General features: G+C 42.4%; 2 protein-coding genes across 16 annotated transcripts in view; one reads left to right on the top strand and one right to left on the bottom strand.

Moving 5' to 3' along the window:
* Positions 1-120: 120 nt before the first annotated feature.
* MTERF1 (mitochondrial transcription termination factor 1) lies at positions 121-8,748 on the bottom strand. 3 transcript variants are annotated; one of them, XM_073329568.2, is made up of 2 exons: positions 8,712-8,748; positions 121-1,391 (listed from the first exon to the last, which is right to left on the bottom strand). In XM_073329568.2, the coding sequence occupies exon 2, from the start codon at positions 1,335-1,337 to the stop codon at positions 192-194; it is 1,146 nt and encodes a 381-aa protein (XP_073185669.1). In that variant the 5' UTR covers positions 1,338-1,391; positions 8,712-8,748; the 3' UTR covers positions 121-191. The 3 variants fall into 3 exon arrangements, with proteins under 3 accessions (XP_073185669.1, XP_073185666.1, XP_073185667.1); XM_073329565.2 differs by lacking the exon at positions 8,712-8,748 and adding an exon at positions 7,895-7,932; XM_073329566.2 differs by lacking the exon at positions 8,712-8,748 and adding an exon at positions 6,857-7,885.
* Positions 8,749-17,778: 9,030 nt separating this feature from the next.
* Positions 17,779-22,302, top strand: part of AKAP9 (A-kinase anchoring protein 9) — a 209,556-nt gene continuing 205,032 nt past the window's right edge. For all 13 annotated transcript variants that reach the window (XM_073333994.2, XM_073333991.2, XM_073333990.2 and 10 more), the window contains exon 1: positions 17,779-18,016. In XM_073333994.2, coding sequence (XP_073190095.2) covers positions 17,969-18,016 — 48 coding nt within the window. In that variant the 5' untranslated portion in view covers positions 17,779-17,968. The remainder of the gene's footprint in view (positions 18,017-22,302) is intronic.

Genomic DNA, 22,302 nt, shown 5'->3' with positions numbered 1-22,302 from the left:
TCTCCTGGTCACCCCATACCACCCCGCTAGTGATAGCTGAGAATTTACTTATCCTAAATAAGCAGTACTAAGTAACCACAAATGATTTTGAAATAAGTTTCAAAATAACAAAACAGGACCCTTTTTCAAGTTTTTTAATTTCAAAATCTGACCCTGTGTTCTCACAGAATGGATGCTGTCCTCTTGGTTAATCACCATGCACTATGTAATTTTTCCAATTTAGCTTCAAATCTCTTTTTACTTAAAGTAAGGATGCCAATTCCATAGGTTTTGAAGTCATAACTAGTTTTTTCCAGTTCCTTGACTCTGCTTTTTACAGTACTGATACTTAAATCCAGAACGCGAGAAGTTTCAGCTATTTGTTTAATGTGAATCTTTGCTTGCAAGAGGCAATCTATTTTATCACTGAGGGTCTTGGCTGAAAGAAAGAGCACTCGTGGATATTTAATGAAAAATCTATCCACCTCTCTTTCAGTGCACCCAAGAGATAACAACTTCTCTTTAGCATTTGTAAAGTTTTTTTTTATATATTCATTAGATAAGTCCAAAATGTCAGCTCCAGTGCCATGTAGCAGAGCTAGTAATTCCTCATTCCTCAGATGGAAAGATGACTGCAGGAACTCAATGTTTGCACTCACTTGCTTGCTGCTCCGCAGGAGGATGAAAACATTTTTAGAAATTATGTGCTTCACAAAACCATTTGGGTTTTCACCACCTAAAGATAAACAGATTTCATGCAGGAGGTCAGTCATCTGCTTATTCAGCTCCACTCTGTTAGAAAAAGTCCGTGGTGCTCTGGTCAACATATTGCTAAGGTGTTTAGAGGTTAGCCCAAGAGAACAGAAAAATGTAATATTTTTCTCCATATTCATGTTATTACTGGAACGAAAGAAGGACTCAGGGGAACGTCCCAGAATATTTACAATTTCCAAATCAGTCATCAAAATACTTCTCCAAAGTTCCCAACGTTTTTCAAGAGACTCATGGGAACGCGTTATGGCCCGTGGATAACGTGAGATGATGCTAGCAATGATTTCATTAGTAGCCCCTTTGCTTTGCAGAAACTTTTTGAGGCCCTCTTCATTTGTGATCAGCTTCTTCAGAACTCCAGGTTGTCGCCTTCTTGCCATTTTGACATCCACTCCCATGCATGCCAGATTGTTTACTAGAATGCCATTCTCCTGGCATGAATCTGCATCAGCACTCTCTATCTTCAGACAGAAGTGCCTAGAAGACACAGGTCTGAGTGCAATCTCTGCAGAAAATCTAATTAGCCAGAAACAATTCATATTGTGAAGAAGTGAGTTTTTCATGCACATCAGTCCCCTGGCTGCCATAGGGATCAGCTGCTGCAATTATCTTTGTAGTATTGTATGTCCACTCTTTATCATCTGAGGGGAAGAAAACAAACAGTCATTATGCACAGCTACTGGACACTAAATGAAGAATGTGGGTGGATTTGTTTAAATAGTTAGAGCTTAAAAAAAAATAAAAACAAAATCTGCCCAAGTAGGAATATCTAATTATTTAGTTAAAAGATATGGCTTAAAAAACCCCTATAAATTAGCAAATTCAATAAATTGTTTAAAATTCATTCATTTAAAATTCTGGATGGAGGTGAACAGAAGTGTACAGGATTACTACCATGAAACCAGAATAAAATATTCAGTTACATTAAAGGATTAAGATTCAGGCTTCCATCTCTTAAGAGGCATGGTACAGACAGCCCAGGTGGGAAGCTAGGGTAACTTTAAACCACCTTTGCACGCTCCCGATTCTGGACTGCTCTGGTGGCTGAAGGGTCCCCCTCCCCCGTCATATTTCAGGAAGCCCTGGAGGTCTGTCTGCATTATGGCAGACTCCCTGGGCAGTAGTGCTGCCCAGAATTTCCCACATGCCTCACTCCAAACACTCCTCTCCCAGCCGCAGCCATTTCCCCAGCACAACCCCTACACACGGGCTTGAGAAGGGTCCTAGGAGGACAGCCTACAGCTCTCTCCCCCAGCTCCTGTTCCAAAGGAACTCTCCCCAGCTAGACCTGGGGTTTTTAGGCCCCTTTATACTATTGTACTCTGGTCCCTTTATTCAGTATAGAAAGATTGGTGCAGGAGTGAGAATCTCACCCAAAGTGAGGACTCAGCAGGAAAAGTTTGCATAACACTGACATCTCACCACATTCAACTCTGTCCCCTTTCATAGTTGCCAATATTTGAAACTGTTTCTCAAGGAATAGTTCTCCACAAAGAGTTGGGAAGTTGGAAATCACAAATCCCCCAAGAGCTGAAGTTTGTTGTGTATTCTGGTCAATTTCATGTTGAGTTCTAGGTTAGTTGGTTGTATTTTTTTCCTTTCATCCTTGCTTCTTCTATTTCCCCACCCTCTAAGCTGTTTCTTCCATGTAACACACTACACCACTATCCTGATCCAGAAAGCCCCTCATCTGGTTCAGCATATTACAGCCAAGAAGATATCATGCATTGCAAGGACTGACTTTGATCCTGACACTTGGGTAACCAATCAAAACAATCAATCAATTGTAACCAATCAATTGTCTGTACACAGTCTAAGTACAGTAACAAGTTTTAATGTCATCTGATCAAAAATGGAACTTAAAAAAGATGAACAAGTTTTTTGTGTCCTCCTCATGGCTTGAAGATGGAGTTTTAGATTTAGGACTTACAATATGAGTCTCAGCAAAATATATGTCATTTCTTGGAACCTTTTCAGAAATCTGGTCATTTAAAATCCCCAGCTGTTAGGTCTTCCAATACAGTCAAACTAAGCCAAGCAACTCAGAAAATTATGTCAGGCTCTTAGTGCCACAAATTCACGTTGGAAATCCTCAACAAGTGACACAAACACCCCACTGAAGTGAATTAAACCTTTGTCCTATCCATCAGAACTGGGAGTTTTAAATGTTGATATAAGAACAATATGAAAACTCATTACTGCGCACGCTCACCAGGTAGTTTCAAAAGTTAAAAATCTCAGGTGCTACAAAACGTTTTTCAAAATAGCAAAATGGACTCCGACCCCATTAGGGATTCATTCCTGGCAAATTTCCAGTTTTAAAAATCAAACCATTTTTACATTATAAAAAACTTAAACTGTTGGCATGTGCCAGACCCTTATTTTGTAATAAATAAGGGTGAGCGGCACTTGTAGCTTCTATGGGTTTATTTACAATAAGGGAGGGTGGGGGAGTTAGGAGCTCCCCAGGCACTTCTGGCTGCCAAGACGGAACCCTGGTGGGCTCCCTCTCAGGTGTTATTGCAAGGGTCAGGGCTCCTGAGACAGGAAGGAACAAGCATTTCAAATGCTGAAAAGAAAAATTCTTCAGCAGCCGTGGTGCAATGGGGAACATCACCAGAGGCCCCTACAGTAGGGAAAGGATCAAGCACTCCTACCGACAACGTCCTGCATCAACAATGGGAGAAGGGAAGGACAGACACCATCATGCCACCCAGAGATAGTAAGGAGGAGTAAAACAACCTTCAGAGTAGCAGCCGTGTTAGTCTGTATTCGCAAAAAGATAAAGTGAGCTGTAGCTCACGAAAGTTTATGCTCAAATAAATTGGTTAGTCTTTAAGGTGCCACTAGTACTCCTTTTCTTTTTGCGAATACAGACTAACACGGCTGTTACTCTGAAGGTTGTTTTACTCCTCCTTACTCCCTTGTCCCAACGCCAACACATAGGACAGGCTACAATATGGCTTATAATAATCAATTTTATAAGAAACCCACAGTAATACCCAGTAAGTCTGCAGTAATAACAGAATACAGCTTTAAGAACCTGACCCAGAGTCTGTTGAACTCAAATGGAGTTTTTCCATTGACTTTAATGGGCCGGACATCAGGCCCTACATTTCTACCAACATGTGGAACATAGGTGCCACTTTGAATCCGGGACGCTATAAAATGGTTTCTTGGTCATTTGGACAATAGTACAACAGCCAAACCCCAGAGTTCCTTAGCTAAATACCGATGATAATCTTTCTGTTCTGTCCAGAACTTTTCCATTAAAAATTCATTAGAGGCTCTGGCACTTCTATATTGCAATTTATTCTAGGCACTGAATTCAGATCAGATTCAGGAACATAACTACTGATTACATTTCTTGTTTGACAAAGAAAAGTTATTTTGGAAGGAGAGTGATAAGGATGCCCTCTTATGGAATAACTTTATTAGCCATAGTTTCCACACAGCCCAGCAATAAAGGGGTGCAATCAAGTAAAAGTTTCAGACTAACAGATATAGTTCTAATTGTTTCAGCAATTGTACTATAAGGAAAAATAAATATCCTGTTCTAGCCTGTACTTTTCAACCAAGCGGCAATCCACCAACCCCCAGAACATATAGCACATAGTGTTTCCCAAGCAGTGAACTATCAAAAAATCATTTTCAGAGAAAAAGAATTTGCCATGACAAATCAGACCACATGTGTATCAAAATCCAATATGCTGGCCACAGAAAATATCTGACACTTAAGAGGAAGGCAACCTCAATTTATCCTCATCCACAAGCACCTGGCTAATTATGGGAGGGAATACCTTCCTCATCCATGCTCTGATCAGCTGATGCAATGTAACAAGATTTGACAATCCATATCTTGGACTAAGTGCAATCATTTTTACTGCTTATGAAGTTATCTTACCCCTTTTCAAAGTCCAATTATAATATCTGACTCAATGACATATTGTACTAAGGATTCCACTAGCCTCTAGACAAACTAACTTCCTGTTGGACAAAGTACATTCCTGTCTGGGCCCTCAGCAGGGTTCAAACCCTGTATCTAAAGGGCTAAGAGAGTAAGACTCTATTTCTTGAGAAAAACTCCAATAGCTGGAAACTGTAGTGGACTCCTAATCTTCCTCTACCACCCATTAGCAGAAGACTAAAAGATTCATAATCCCTTAGTGTGGGTTATGAAAGCAAGTATCTGTCCCATTAAATTGAGTTCCAAAACCTCAATGCTTTTAGTTAAAATAAAAAGCAGTCCTTAATCATTTTATCCCTATTGGGATTCAGGTCAGCTAATCCCAAGAGTTCAATGGGACATACCAGCTAACTAGTCTTATTACATAATTTCATTGCAGACTGCTTTTCTTCTTGTTACATTTCATAATCTGTTCACTACTAGCAATAATCTGATAAATGCTGCAGTAACACTTGATGAAAGGGAATTGCATGAATAACCGATCAAACAGTCTCAGACTCACCAGGGCATACTGGAGCCTTCTTCAACAGATCAGTATATAGATGAAAACCAATAGCAAGAAAAAACAGTCAAGAAAGATGAAAACTATCTTAAGAAGTGGAATATTTTCTCACTGGTAGGGTGTGTAACTCCTGTTCTCCCCACCCAGGAGTAACACATATGCCTGAAGAGCAGAATAAACACCCTAAAAATGACACCAACCAAATCCCTATTATTTAAAATTGTGGAAGCTTCTTCACTGGAGGTTTTCAAAAGGAGGCAGGATAGCCACCTGTCTTGGATGGTCTAGACCAGTGGTGGGCAACCTGCAGCCCGCAGGCGGCCCGTCAGGATAATCCGCTGGCAGGCTGCAAGACAGTTTGTTTACATTGACCATCCGCAGGCATGGCCGCCCGCAACTCCCAGTGGCTGCAGTTCGCCTTTCCCGCATACAACCACATTTGCTCCAATCCCTCAGACAGAGACAAACACCTACAGGATCTCTATCAAGCATTCTTAAAACTACAATACTCACCTGGGGAAGTGAAGAAACAGATTGACAGAGCCAGAAGGGTACCCAGAAGTCACCTACTACAGGACAGGCCCAACGAAGAAAGTAACAGAACGCCACTAGCCATCACCTACAGCCCCCAACTAAAATCTCTCCCGAGCATCATCAAGGATCTACAGCCTATCTTGGAGGATGATTGCTCACACTCACAGACCCTGGGAGACAGGCCAGTCCTTGCTTACAGATAGCTACCCAACCTGAAGCAAATACTCACCAGCAACTACACACCACACAACAGAAACACTAATCCAGGAACCAATCTCTGCAACAAGCCCCGTTGCCAAATCTGTCTGCACATTTATTCAAGGGACACCATCATAGGACCTAACCACATCAGCCACACCATCAGCAGCTCATTCACTTGCACGTCTACTAATGTGATATATGCCATAATGTTCCAGCAATGCCCTTCTGCCATGAACATTGGCCAACCAGATAGTCTCTACACAAAAGAATAAATGGACACAAATCAGACATCAAGAATTGTAACATTCAAAAACCAGTAGAAGAGCACTTCAATCTCCCTGGACACTCAATAACAGACTTAAATGTAACCATTCTTCAACAAAAAAACCTTCAAAAACAGACTTCAATGAGAAACAGCAGAACTGGAACTAATTTGCAAACTTGACACCATCAAATTAGGCCTGAATAAAGACTGTGAGTGCCTGGGTCACTGCAAAAAGTAATTTTCCCTCTGTTGATACTCACCCCTTCTTGTCAAGTGTTGGGAATAAGCCACATCCACCCTGATTGAATTGGCCTCGTTAGCACTGACACCCCCCCCACCCCTTGGAAAGGCAACTCCCATCTTTTCATGTGCTGTATATTTATACCGGCCTACTGTATTTTTCATTCCATGCATCTGATGAAGTGGGTTATAGCCCACGAAAGCTCATGCCCAAATAAATTTGTTAGTCTCTAAGGTGCCACAAGGACTCCTCATTGTTTTTGCTGATACAGACTAACACGGCTACTCCTCTGAAACCTAAAATTTAATAGTAATTAAGACAAGGTTTATTTTACAAGGGATGCTCAATCACAATATCACTTTATAATTTAGTAAAATGTTATTAGTAATAACTTACTAGCCTTTAAAAGTTATAGTCCAGTCAGACTCAGATGTGCCAGTTAGCACCAGGGATCCATTGTGCTGTGTGTATGTGTGTGTGTGACAAAGAGGCAGTCCCCATCCTGAAGAATTTCCAATCTAAGGTCCTGAACCAGCAAACAGCTGCTAACAAATGCTCTTTTTATAGATTATGCCTTTTACAAATATTTTCTGTCCCTAAAAATATCCATTGTCTGCTCTGACTCATATAACAGGAGAAAAAGAACCTTCCTCCAAAATAGCAAGGGACATACTATTGCACAGCTCATTTCTATTCTATTTCTATTATTCTAAGCAATAATCACCCCAGATCTTCCTTACCTAAGCATCCACTGGGGGTTGCCAAATTTGGTTGGAGGAATTCCTGGAGATTTGATCACATGACATAATCTTTAATTCCTGGAGACTCCAGAACAATCCTAGAGGGTTGGCAAACCTAATTTGGGGATTCTTATTTCACATTGCTAAGACATGAGACCTTTGCCAATACACACAAAAAATAGTCAAATTTCAAGCAAAAATTCAGACTAATGAATACAGTTGAATATCTTTAGAAACCACATTATAAGACAAAATAAATATACTGCTCTAAACCCTCTTGGTTGCATTTTACACAGCAGAATCAGTCCTTACGTTGCACGCAGATAATCCCACCACTTTACTCGGATCCGAAGACCACTTTGACTTCCCTTTAGTATTGCTAACTCTTCCTATTGGGCAAAGCAAATCCTTTTCCTGTTAAATCAAGCCCCAAAACCTTGCCGCTTTCATAAGAGTAATTTTCAAGCATTTAATCGGCACATACTAGCTAACCCCTTTTAATTAAATTATTTCACTGCAGCTTCCTTCCTTAAATTTCTTGTTTCACTTTGCAATTTGAATTCTACTAGCAGTGACGTGAAAAGTGCTATAGCCGAGAAGTATGTGATTTGTGTTTTCCATCCAGTAAGATTGAAAGTAAAATGACTCTTCCCTGAGTAACCAGTGTAATAAGACTGTAAAACGTGTAATTTACCACCACATTGCGGTCCGGGAGTCTTCCTCATCATAGGTTAAAGTTGAAAGCTAACAAGGAGAAAACAGTCAAAGCTAGTAAAGAAGAAAACTTGATATTAAAAAGGATTTGGTTTTCGTTTTAGTGCTGCCACCTACCAGATTTCTGTTTTCACTCATTTTAGTAAAAGTGAACTGCTGGACCAGGAGATGGCAGTATAAAATAACATAGCCATGCAATTTGTGCTGCGGTATTTTGTGCTATATTTAAGATTTGGAGGGGGAGGGGGTCCACACTGTTTTTGTAGCCTATGTAGGAAAGAAGGGTGGGCTACTAACAACCTTCACAAAGATGACAGGTGTCTGAAGCCTCTCCAGGAGGATATGGAATATGGAGCAGAGACATTGCCACTGGCCTTCCTATAGCACCATCACCCTTTCTTCCCCCAAAAGTCTCATTAAATGGCTGGGTGAGGATTCTAACATGTCTGTTACAGAAGATTGTCACCTGTCCAGGTTTTCCCAGGATTGTCCTTTTTTGAGGTAGCTGTCCCAGGAAATCTGTAAGGGTGCTCAGTACACACTGACAGCTGTCCAGTTTTATGGGCTTGGGTGGGATCATCCCGGATGGCAACCCTATGCACTGTTGTCATTAACACATTCACATTGGGGACCAAATGTATTTTTAAACAAATTCAACAAGGAGAAGGATTTTATTTTTTTTATTATTTAATTTGATCATAAAGACAGGCCCAATGTGCCAATTCTTTATCAGAGCAGTAAGGACTAGTAATCCATGGGGGATAATCCTGACCCCAAGGCTGAGCCAGATAACTAACCTGGGTATAAATGGGCAGGTGTCTGCAGCTGCTGTTTCAGCCTCAGGACTGCAGTAGCTTCAGTGGTCATATGGGGACAATGACTGATGAATACCCACACTGCTTGGCCCTGACCCACCCATCCATTTAAAGCAAATAATGATCATAGAGATAAAATACAAAAGGAGGTAAACTTATACCTATGTGTACAATAAGCATAAAAGAATTTTATTCTGAATATTTAAAGGAAGCTGGGACAATTGTATACACTTCAGACATACAATAACATGTAAGTGTACTATAATATTTTTATGTATACCAACTGATCTGTGATAACAGTAGAACTTTTGTACATAACTGAATTAGGAAATGTCAATCAGGTGCTCTAGGATCACTTAATTAATTATCTGCATTAGTTGCAGGCTTACTTAAATTACCTCCTTGATATATTATACTTCAAAATAAATTATTCATCCTACCAAACTTGCTACATTGCAGGGGGTCTTGATCTTCTTTTCAGCTACAGTGTTCATACCAAAGAAGTGACCAGCTCAGTAAACCTACAATACTTGTCCTTTTAATGAAAAGATGAGGAATAATAATCAAATATGTCCAAAAAGAGATATGTAGAGTTTACAATCTGTCAAACTATAAGCTGTACAACCCCAGGATCCAGAAAACAACAACACTCTACTTCAGAGGGTATGTATTACTGCACTATTACAAGAGGTCTGTGCTTCATTCCATTTGTCTGAGTTAGTAATGAATATCTTTACAACAGGAGATAAATATGTTGGGTGTTCAGAATATAAATAAAGAGATTATGTATATGTTTTTGCAGATGCATATTTGAGGCATGGAGCAAGCATGCTTGTATGCCTGTATATATGTATTTTGTGCATGTATATATAGCATGTGAAGGTGCGGTTATCTTTGTATAGCTCTGCGTGTGATGTGTATGTGTTCTGCTGCATTTTGGAACACTTTATAAAAGGGCTCAGCAAAATGTATTTAGAGCTACAGAATATTAAGATTTAATAATGAATAAAAGTAGACATACAATGAAGGGACCTATACAATGTTTTCATTGTCTATAGGTCACATGAACTTGGCTAATTTACAAGGCCTACAATTAACATATAAAAACCACACTTTATTTTAGTTGACCTTCCAAACGTTGTTTCTTTCCTCAGTGCCCATATTGCTTCACAGGGAGAGATGCTTTTTAAATTAATTATACATAAGAAGTGGATAAACACAAAACAGTGATTATGTCCACATCAGACCTTGAGCAACCACTATAATAAGTACTAAGGCCCAGATCCTCAAAGATATTTAGGCTTCTAACTTCCATTGATTTCGAGTTAGGAGCCTAAATAACTTTGTGGACCTAGGCCTAACCCCACTTTGTAACTTTTTCCTTTCAACATGATTCTTAAGAAAAGGTTCTGCTCTGTCTTGTTTCTTTAAATCCCCAAACACTGCTCTATGTCCCATCCACTCAGCTTCCCCACCTGCACCTTTACCACCAACCATCCACTATCTATTCTACAATTTTTGTTACTGCTTGCCTTTGAAGGGGACCCCAGAATACTGTGCAGCAATATCTCATAACAGAAATTCTATTTCAGTAAAGATTGGGGGTAGAGGAATAGGTGTCCAGAGAAGATGTTTACAGTATTACCTACAACACTTCCCTGCTGCAGCCAATGGTGATGGAGAAGCCCACAGCATTCTGAGATACTCAAATACAAAGCAAAGCTCACCTCCGCTGCAGAGCAGATAGTAACGGATACTTAGGGACACTGGAGCAGAACTATTGTAGCAGACTGTGGCAAGGGCTGAGGTTCATCAAGTTAACCCTTCGTTATTTGTACTTCTTCTCAAAGTGGAGATGAGTAATTACTTTCTTATAGGCACTATGAGAACTAAACACTGGTGGCCCTATCCTGCTCTCATTAAATTTAATTATAAAATTCTCACTGGTGTCAGTGGAAGCAGAAGCAGGCCCTGATCAAAGAATGCCTTGGACACAGTCACATCTCAAATGTAGGTATCTCTTTTGTTTTCATATAATTTCACAGAGTTAATTTATAATTCATTCCCCTGTCAGGTAGGTCTGTACAGCAGATCCCAAGGCCACAGCAGAAGGGTTGGACTGCAAGCATCAGCGGCAGTGTCTCCTCCATATAATTCTGACCATATACAGCCATTTGCAAGTGAAATCTTACATTTTGAACTCTCTTTAACCCAAAATGGCAGGATCATTATACTGGGTGGCAGGAAAAAGTTCGGATCCCTACTTTGCAGAGAAGGGATTGTTCTTATAAGGTAGTGGGCTCTGAGACTATAACGAGGTTCATCTAGCTTTCCACTTCAATATGAATTTACTTTTTGATACAGCCCAATTATAGTTAGATAGCCTCATTACTATTGAGTGGTACTGTATAGTATTAGCCTATATATTTATCTGAATACTTTATATCCTCCATCTCAATAGTATCTGAGCTCCTTAGCTTTAGGCTTAAGTGATGTATGCATTTGTTTAGGCCCCTAAAGTTCCAGAACTTCTGTACCCCATTCATGCATCTGATTTGCCAGCATGAGCTCCATCCCCAGTTCTGGTTACCCATCTGACTCTGACTTCACCAGTCAGAGGATGAATTCCCTAATAACCCTCTCCAGGCCCTAGCTGGAAAGTGGTGCTTCCGTTCTATCTTCTAGCTTGCCCATCCCTTAAAGGGGCATTATCGGAGGAACCAGGCAAAGTCTCACAACTAAGTGAATGGGAAAATAAGGGAGGCAAAAGGAGGTAGCTCAGAGGGAGGGTTTAATTGTTATACAAATGTGGAAGGCTTCTGACATAAGTGGTGAAGAACCTGAATAGAGCCTGCATTGTTGCTTTGGACAGAGCCTCTCAACACCTGGAGCCATCCTTGCTATTCAAAGTTAATTCACTGCCGTAGTTATAAACATTAATTTCCAAATATAAACAATTATATTGTATGCAGAGTTGATCCCAAACAAAAACACCATTCCCTCATATTTTTAGGAATTTCAGATCCAGATCTTAATGTTGTGGCTTAGGCCCATTTATAATTGTAGCTAATGTATGAAATAAAAATTTACTTGTTTATGGTACCTAAGCTCTATGGAGATTAGAAAATGAACCAAGATGTTTAAATATTTATGGCTTTTGGGCTGCCCTTAATCAAGTAGCATCTTAGGTGAGCCAGTATTGGTCATCCTACCAAAATAGATTATTGGAGATAAATATCACCTATAGCTCAAACCCTCAAATCTTAAGTAGCTAACCAAGTTGTACCCCAAAGCCATCTGGCCATAAATGAATTTGTAGAATGGGAATTGTATATAAATAAAAAGAGCTACAATCTCTACAGATTGCTTGGAATTTAATAAAATGCTCTCCTACAATCCCCTGTTGGCATAGGCTTCCAGGGTGTAGGGAAAAGGTGGAATTATAAATGCTATTCCTTTTAAAAATATTTTGTCCAATTGTCATTCTCAGAGTGCATACAATTTGTGTGCCTAAATTTCATCTCACACTGGTATCAATAGGAGTTACTCCACTGGAATTACATAGTTTTAAAACTGGTGTAAGCAGGAGGAAAATAAGACCCATTAGCTCTTATTAAGTGACTTCATGGAGACTTTGGGGGCCTCTAACTATCTTCTGAATTGGATATTCTGACTGAGAAATTACTGTCACAGTCTAATGTAAGGTTTCAGAGTAACAGCCGTGTTGGTCTGTATTCGCAAAAAGAAAAGGAGTACTTGTGGCACCTTAGAGACTAACCAATTTATTTGAGCATGAGCTTTCGTGAGCTACAGCTCACTTCATCCGATGAATGGGTATTGTTTCATATTCTCTGTGTATATATAAAGTCTGCTGCAGTTTCCACGGTATGCATCCGATGAAGTGAGCTGTAGCTCACGAAAGCTCATGCTCAAATAAATTGGTTAGTCTCTAAGGTGCCACAAGTACTCCTTTTCTTTTAACTACTTAGGACACACCCTTCTCCTCAACATGTGCAATTGTCTAGTTTAAGTGGGTCCCCTCCCAGCATGTTGGCTTTTGTGGATGCCATTCTCAGGCAGCTATCTCTCCCATGCAAAGTATAGGGAGCCTAAAAACCTAACCCAATGTTTGTGGCTTCTATTTAGGCATCATATGGTATGTCTAAACTGCAATAAACACCTGTGGCTGGCCCAGTGTCAGCTGACTTGAGCTTATGGGGTTCAGGCTGTGGGGCTACAACATTTCAGTGTAGCTGTTCAGGTTTGGGATGGAGCCTGGGCTCCAGGACCCCATGAAGGGGGAAGGCCCAAAAACTTGGGGTGCAAATCTCTACACTGCAATGTTCTAGCCCTGCAGCCCAAGCACTGCAAGCCTGAGCCAGCTGATTTGGGCCAGCCCTGGGTGTTTTATTGCAATGTAGATATATCCAAGATGCTTAAAAGTTAGGCATTATAATGTCTAATGTCCTTTGTGAATCCAGACCCTGATGGCCAATCTACACTAGGACACCCATCACTGCTGGTGCCAGTGGAGCTGCTCCAGCGCTAAACTAATAATGGAAATGTTTTTAAAAAGTTGACAATGCAGACAAGATTTCACTGACTTCTATGGGAACCGGATTGGGGTCAAAGAGGATTTATCGTTCATAATAATCCTTAAAAAAGGGAAGAAGGAGGATCCGGGGAACTACAGGCCAGTCAGCCTCACCTCAGTCCCTGGAAAAATCATGGAGCAGGTCCTCAAGGAATCAATTTTGAAGCACTTAGGGGAGAGGAAAGTGATCAGGAACAGTCAGCATGGATTCACCAAGGGCAAGTCATGCCTGACTAATCTAATTGCCTTCTATGATGGCTCTGTGGATGAAGGGAAGGCAGTGGATCTGTTATTCCTTGACTTTAGGAAAGCTTTTGATACACTCTCCCACAGTATTCTTGCCAGCAAGTTAAAGAAGCATGGGCTGGATGAATGGACAATAAGGTGGTTAGAAAGCTGGCTAGATCATCGGGCTCATCGGATAATGATCAATGGCTCCATGTCTATTTGGTAGCTGGTATCAAGCAGAGTGCCCCAAGGGTTGGTCCTGGGGCCGGTTTTGTTCAATATCTTCATGAATGATCTAGAGGATGGCGTGGATTGCACCCTCAGCAAGTTTGCAGATGACACTAAACTGGGAGGAGTGGTAGATATGCTGGAGGGTAGGGATAGGATACAGAAAGACCTAGACAAATTAGAGGATTGGGCCAAAAGAAATCTGATGAGGTTCAACAAGAACTAGTGCAGAGTCCTGCACTAAAGACAGAAGAATCCCATGCACTGCTACAGACTAGGGACCGAGTGGCTAAGCAGCAGTTCTGCAGAAAAGGACCTAGGGATTACAGTGAATGAGAAGCTGGATATGAGTCAACAGAGTGCCCTTGTTGCCAAGAAGGCCAATGGCATTTTGGGCTGTATAAGTACAAGCATTGCCGGCAGATTGAAGGACATGATCATTCCCCTCTATTCAGCATTGGTGAGACCTCATCTGGAGTACTGTATCCAGTTTTGGGCCCCTCACTACAAGAAGGATGTGGAAAAATTGGAAAGAGTGCAGCGGAGGACAACAAAAATGATTAGGGACTTGACTTATGAGGAGAGGCTGAGGGAACTGGGATTTAGTCTGTAGAAGAGAAGAATGAGGGGGGATTTGATAGCTGTTTTCAACTACCTGAAAGGGGGTTCAAAAGAGGATGGATCTAGGCTGTTCTCAGTGGTAGCAGATGACAGAACAAGGAGTAATGGTCTCAAGTTGCAGTGGGGGAGGTTTAGGTTGGATATTAGGAAAAACTTTTTCACTAGGAGAGTGGTGAAGCACTGGAATGGGTTACCTAGGGAGGTGGTGGAATCTTCTTCCTTAGAGGTTTTTAAGGCCAGGCTTGACAAAGCCCTGGCTGGAATGATTTAGTTGAGGATTGGTCCTGAATTGAGCAGGGGATTGGACTAGATGACCTCCTGAGGTCCCTTCCAACCCTGATATTCTATGATTATTGCACAGGTATCTGGAGTGATTGTTTACAGCTTAGTTAAAACATGCAGACTTAAATATAACATTTAAAAAACAAACATTTATTGGCAGATGAATCTTATTCAAAAGGGATCAGGAGAATTGAAAATGGAATGCCTTGACAGAGGTTTTAGATATTACCTTTTAATCAATGTGAGTTTCATGTATGCTGTATTATTTAAATGGTTCCCTTAGTAGTCAGTACAAACTATTTCATTGATATTCACATCAGTGCACTCTGCATCCTCTCTTTGTACTCTTAAGCAATAGAATCTCATCAGATGCTACTGCATACAATGATAAATTTTCTGAAGTGGTAATTGATAGTCAAAGAGGCAGAGACAATATACAGCTGTTTCTTTAGAAGATATAGTTGTGCAAATCAGTTGCATTATTTGATGTTATTGGATGTTATTAGCAATCTGTTGAAGCTAAGAACATTCTTGTAAGGAATATAGAAATCAGACATAGTCTGGGAATATGATTAAATTAAAAATCCTTTCTGTAAGACATTGTCTATGGAAATAGTTTGTCAAGTGTGTATGTCTATGAGAGAGAGATTTTGCCCATGTTTTTTTTTTCCACAGAAAAATATGTATATTTTAGGAATAAAATTTATTTGGTACATGTGATTTTTAATTCTAAAATAAATTACAGAATGGTTTCTCCCTCAAAATTATTCCTTACAACACTGAAATATGATTCTTCACATGTTTGATAAAAAATTAAATTAAAATATAGAAAATAGTGTTCTTCCTTTATGAAGTAAAATATCAGCAATTTTCACATTAAAATATTTTTAAACAGCCTGTTTGTTGATAAACCATTTATCCTACTGCCAAATTTGGGAACTGAACATTCTTTTAAAATGATATCTTTTATTTCAAATTCAAAAATGTAAATAAGCTTTAATGAAAACGTGTACGAATACAAACTGATAGGGAATATATTTGTGTTCATATAGAACAGTGTGCATGTTAATCTGACCAGGCTTGCATTATGTTTAAGAAAATGTATATTTTAAGACACACAAATGCATATGTTTTGTAAGAAATGTTCGTGTTAATGAATATCTAACAACAAAAAGGAAAAGCATGCCATGTGCATATTCAGAGCTCTAGTGTAATACAAATGTATTATTAGCTATCACAGCATACTGCTTAATCTTGAATTATCAGGTACTGATGTGCCCCAAACATTTCACTAATACATGTCAAATAAACATAATGATCCTTAACCAAACAAAAGCTATTAAAACTTCTGATGCATGAAATATACACGTTATGAAATACAGACATGGGGCCTAATCTTACAAAATACTGGGCATTACCCTCCCAGGGTACATAATGCACAAAGACCTCGCAGACTTGATTTTTATGATTTCCAGGACAAAAATGCATAGGACATTCAGACAGTTTGCAATGTAATGCGCTCTGATCATTGGATCAACTTCAGGAATAGGTAATAAGGCAAGGAAACATTCCTCTTTTTAAAGTAAACATTTAGAAAAACAATGTTGCACACATGGATATTGTAGCAGCATTCACTTTGCAAGTGTTAGTCTTAATAAAAATATTACTTATTACTTCAAATTTTTAAAATTACAATTTATAGACACAATCCAGTGTCATCCTATTGGGGGAAGGACAGTGTGTCATAGGGTGAGTGACTGGGGAGGGCTAGGTGTCTGTTAGGGGAGTGGGGGCGGATCGCCCCTGTTGAATGTGAGGGGAGGGAGCAGGGATCTTGGGCCTGGGGGGGATTTCCAATAAGGCCAGTCTGTGACTGGGGAGGGGGCAAGGATCTCGGAGCAAGTGGGTGGATTCCCCCCACAGATTGGGGGGAGAGGTGCAGGTACCTCGGGGGGGGGTGGATCTCCCCGCAGATTGGGGGGGGCGCATGTCTCGGGTGGGTGGATCTCCCCGCAGATTGGGGGGGGGCGCAGATGTCTCGGGTGGGTGGATCTCCCCGCAGATTGGGGGGGGGCGCAGATGTCTCGGGTGGGTGGATCTCCCCGCAGATTGGGGGGGGGGGCGCAGATGTCTCGGGTGGGTGGATCTCCCCGCAGATTGGGGGGGGGGGGCGCAGATGTCTCGGGTGGGTGGATCTCCCCGCAGATTGGGGGGGGGGGCGCAGATGTCTCGGGTGGGTGGATCTCCCCGCAGATTGGGGGGGGGGCGCAGATGTCTCGGGTGGGTGGATCTCCCCGCAGATTGGGGGGGGGGGCGCAGATGTCTCGGGTGGGTGGATCTCCCCGCAGATTGGGGGGGGGGCGCAGATGTCTCGGGTGGGTGGATCTCCCCGCAGATTGGGGGGGGGGGGCGCAGATGTCTCGGGTGGGTGGATCTCCCCGCAGATTGGGGGGGGGGGCGCAGATGTCTCGGGTGGGTGGATCTCCCCGCAGATTGGGGGGGGGGGCGCAGATGTCTCGGGGGGGTGGATCCCCCCGCAGATTGGGGGGGGGGGCGCAGATGTCTCGGGGGGGTGGATCCCCCCGCAGATTGGGGGGGGGGGCGCAGATGTCTCGGGGGGGTGGATCCCCCCGCAGATTGGGGGGGGGCGCAGATGTCTCGGGGGGGTGGATCCCCCCGCAGATTGGGGGGGGGGCGCAGATGTCTCGGGGGGGTGGATCTCCCCGCAGATTGGGGGGGGGCGCAGATGTCTCGGGGGGGTGGATCTCCCCGCAGATTGGGGGGGGGGCGCAGATGTCTCGGGGGGGTGGATCTCCCCGCAGATTGGGGGGGGGGCGCAGATGTCTCGGGTGGGTGGATCTCCCCGCAGATTGGGGGGGGGGGCGCAGATGTCTCGGGGGGGTGGATCCCCCCGCAGATTGGGGGGGGGGGCGCAGATGTCTCGGGGGGGTGGATCCCCCCGCAGATTGGGGGGGGGGTAGGGAGCTCAAAGGGGGTAGGCGGATGCCTCCGGTGAGTGCCGGGGGGAGGGGAGCAGGGTCGTCACATCCTCTCCGTTCCCCCCTGTGGTGGCTCCCGTTGCCTGGGGGTGGGCGGGGCTCTCGGCCAGGTGCGGAGCCTCGGGGCTCGGCGAGGCGGCGGCGGCGCGGACGTCACTTTTCCCGGCCGCGCGTGGTTACGTGGAGCTGAAGATGGCGGCGCCGGTGGATCCGCCACGGAAGCTCCTGTCGCTGTAGCGGGGCCGGCGGCGGTAACGGTAACGCTCTGCTCTCTGCGCGCAGGGGCCATGGAGGACGAGGAGAGGCAGAAGAAACTGGAGGCCGGGAAAGCCAAGGTAGGCGGCGAGGCTGTGGCGGCGGGGGGAGCGCGGTGGGAGAGCCGAGCCGAGCGGAATGGGGTGGGGGACGCTGTGCGGAGGCCGAGGCGGGGACGGGGGAAGAAGCTGGGGGGGGGGGGGAACGAAATGATAAATCCTCTGTTGAGTAGCCTGGGACGAGCCCACCCCAAGGTGTGGGAATAACTCTGCTTCTCACCGGTGTCCAGTGTGTGGTGTCCTGGGTAATGGAGCGTGCAGGCAGCGCGGGGGTCTCTGTAGGAGCTAGGAGAGCCTCCTTTATAGCAGCGGGCTCCAGAGCAGGTTTTCTCTGTCTCTCTCTGTATGATTGGCTTGTGGCAGCTGCTGGTGGGCGGCCATGACTTTCAAGCGCCACAGGTGCCAGTAGTTACACGTTGAAAGTTAGTGGTATTTCTGTGAGTGAAACGCTTTATGTGCTGGTGTCTTTTTGTGAATGTGTATAGCTTTTAATGGTCTGGGTACAACACTTTAAAGTTACTTCACTTTAGCAAAAGGAGATTTGGGGGGGTGAGGAAAATGCAGTTTGCAACATACTGTTAACCTGATGCACAAGTTGCTGTTTTGCATTTTTAAAAAGCAATGTAAAAATTTATGGAGATAACTGATTTTCGTTTTGAAGGACATTTTGTCTTCAATGAGCTAATACTATAAAGTAATCTTACAGTGCAATGTTTGATGCCTTTATTTCCAAAACTATTCCCATAATCAGCTGTTTATTGATAACTTAAATGTATTTAAACAAATCACCTTCAGAATATATCTGTAAAATAGCACATTGGCTCAACTATAATGACCTTATTTCTAGAGTAAAAGAAACTCACAAATGATCAGTGAAAGAAGACTCAAGGGTTACCCAACCATTATAACAGCACAGGGTAAAGCAAAATTTAGGTTTAGCAAACCAAGGCAATTGGTCTCAATTTGTCCATCTAATTGGGCAGTTTACCACCAAATACTAGAGTTCATAGAAGATAAATTGTCAGTTCACATTGGAAAAGATAATTTAGCAAAATCGCATTGTGTATGCAGTTGGAGAACAAAGTAAATCTGTAACTACTTGATGTCCATCTCTGTCTTGCTTGCAGAGTCTCTTCACTGAAATTGGGATTGGAAGTTCAATTGTGCAAAGTTGAATAGGCTAAGATACGTTATCCAGAAAAGTGTTCAGTGTCTCTGTTTGGTTGTTGTGACTTGTATTTGTTGTTTCTATTGGAGTAGCAACCAAAAGCCCCAGGCAGGAACAGTGCTCTATTATGCAAGGTACTGCTCTGAAGAATTTACAATCTAAAAACAAATTAATGAAGGGATAGGGCAAGAGGTCAGGATGGTGACAAGTTGAGTGTGGTTTTTATATATATATATATATATATATATATATATATATATATATATATATATATATATATATATATATTTCATATAATCCAGTTTTGTGGCCGGTTGGCAGAGAAGGCCACTTGAGGTTGGGGAGAGGAAGGGATTTTTGAAGCAAGAGTTGGGTTTGAGTGAAGGGACAAGTAACTGTGTGTGTGTTTGGGGTGGGGGGTAGAATGGGTAGATGAGAGTGAGAAGCATATTGGGCAGGAGAGAGGCTGGGCAGCTGAGAAATTGAAGAGGTAAGAAATGGTGAGATTCTGGGGATCTTCACCCAATTGCGATACACCTAGGAGGAAAAAAAAGAAATTGAATGGATGATCTTGTCAGGAGGCTCTGAAGCCCCTTAGGTCTCCAAGTCCATTAGGATTCTATCCAGTTTTAATCCTGAAGATCTTTATCAAGTAGGAGAAATCCTGTACAACTAGGTATTTCCCATAGGTTTCCTTGGTATATGCTATCTTAGCAATGTAATAGCATATTTTGCCAAATCTTAACATTGTGAAAATGGTTAACCTAAACGTGTAACTGGAAAAGTAACAGTGAGTAGTACTAAACTATCAGAAAATGCCGTATCTTGGAATAAATGCTCCCCAATACAGAATGCGTGTAAATGTTATAGCCACCTTTCCATTGCTGAGAAGGTATCAAAACAGTTCTATGGCTTTGTGCTAGTTTTGCAGTGGGTACTGTACGCCAGCATTACTTGATAAACAAACGGAGATGTTTTGGTATGGCATGGCATTGTACACTATAAATTGATGTATTAAACTGCTCTTTTTGAAACATGGGGAAATTTTTCTCAATTTAAAAATGAATAAAATTAGTAATTCTACTTAAACTTCTCAAGTAGTCATTTTGAACAACAGTGAGCAAAGAACAAGCACTGGTAAGTTGTACTAATAACTGCTAAACATGAAGTATATTAGGGGCGGAGAACAACTAAGGACACTGTCAAATGTGTACCTTTTTGTATCTTCAATTTTTTATTTAAAAATTGATGCTGTGCACACAATAGAAAAGAACTTGCTCTTGTAATAATTCAGTGAACATTTATTCTATATTATTGATGCTGAACACTTTTTAAAATATGTTTTCAGAGGTGTCAAAATACCTTTCCACTTTAACCACTTCACTCTTTAAATAGTCTTTATCTTATTCCCTCTAAAAAGTGCCATATACACTTATGGCAATATCTAAACATTTAAAATCAATACAAGTCTTTTTTTTTTTTTTACCATGTTCATACTTGTGTTTATATATAACAATTGCAATTGAAATGTTTCTGCTGGTTTGAAAGATTTCTAATACATTTTTGGGAGACCAGTGGTAGAATCACTTAAATTATGAATCAGTAGAAACTTTTAAGTAAAGCCACTGTACCTATTTATATAATTCTTTTAAAAGTGCCATCAACCAGCAGACAATCTGCTGTATCTGACAAGCTTCCCCCTCCCCTCCCTTTTCTCCTCAGAAGACTCACCAGGAGTTCTGATACGTAGCCTGGTGTATACCATGAACTTAGAAGCAAGCATGTTATACACTTCAAATGCGAGACTTTACAGGCTCCTGTTCTTGGTTGGTTCCCCTTAGACACTTGCACACATCTAGTAAATAAAGGCAGATTCTTTATTAGGGCTGGCAGAGAAGAAGGGGTACAAAGACTCCACTAAAACCAAAGTGATTTATCTGCAGAAGAAAGGTATAGAAAATTTCCAGGCTATTCCCCTAAGGGGCAATCATATAGGAAGTTACAAGGTTAGTATCCGAGTCCTTATGTTTAGTTCCAAAGATTCTTCAAAGGTGCCTTCTTTGGGAGGGAGAGCTTCTTAGCCTTCGGTTGCATAGGCTGCTGTTGGCTCTAACATTGATGCCTGTGGCATCTCCTAGTGCAGTGGTTCTCAAAATCATTTGATCACATCCCCTTCTTTATGTCTATAGTAGTTTATGCTCCCAGCTTCCCAGCCAGCAGCTGACGCTCTCCTGTCACCCATTTCTGAAGGCAGAGCAGAGGCTGCTGGCTGGGTGCCAAGCTCTAAAGGCAGCAACACTGCTGGCAGGAGCACAGAAGTACGGGTGGCATGGTACGGTATTGCCACCCTTATTTCTCTGTTGCTGCTGGTGGCAGTACTGCCTTCAGAGCTTGGTGGCTGGAGAGCAGCAGCCGCTGGCCAGGCACCCAGCTCTGAATGTGCATGGTGTAACCCCCACCCCCCTTAAGGCTTCTCACACCCCTAGAATACATTCTGCACCCCTCTGGAGGGTGCACCCCGTTTAAGAACCTCCATTCTAGTGTTTGCATTAGAGAAGCCTCTCATGTTGCCTCCTTGCTGAATTTGCGAGCTGTAGCTTCTGCTTCTCTAGGCAACAGACTACAAGGCCTTCTGGCATCTCTAGGTGGTTCTTCAATCATATTCTCTGCACTTTCGCATCTGGCCCAGATCACAGGACAAACTGCTCTTTCCCCTGTGCCACGTCTGCCAGTTACAATATTTACTTCTCAGTGGCAGCCTGTGCCTGCTGTCTCTCTGAGTTCTCCCTTTTTCAGATGTGCTCTTTCCCCAGCTCTAGATGAGATTCTGCTCCAGGGTTCCCTCTCCAGGTTCTATCTTTGGCCAGCTCTAAAGCAGCTGCATATTTGGCCAGCTGCTCTCAGACACTCCCTTCCTCTCCCCACCCCTTTATTCTTTATCCACATGCCCCAAAGATTCCACTTATTTGTCTTGATCCAGAGTGATCACACAATATCATCTATTTAGCTAGATGTCTGTTAGTCCTTGCCACTACTATGAGTTGTTTCCAATCCTTTCCAACAAGGTGATGGGGTGCTAGTAATTAACTGGGTTGGGAGAAGTGTTTCAGACAGTTTTAGTTGCAACTCTCCAGGGTTT

The sequence above is a fragment of the Lepidochelys kempii genome, chromosome 2 (assembly GCF_965140285.1).
Source record: "Lepidochelys kempii isolate rLepKem1 chromosome 2, rLepKem1.hap1, whole genome shotgun sequence".
NCBI lineage: Eukaryota > Metazoa > Chordata > Testudines > Cheloniidae > Lepidochelys > Lepidochelys kempii.
This window is presented reverse-complemented; position numbering and strand designations above follow the sequence as displayed.

Coding starts and splice junctions, on each gene's coding strand:
- MTERF1 (XM_073329568.2), bottom strand. CDS start 1,337: ATGGCAGCCAGGGGACTGATGTGCATGAAAAACTCACTTCTTCACAAT.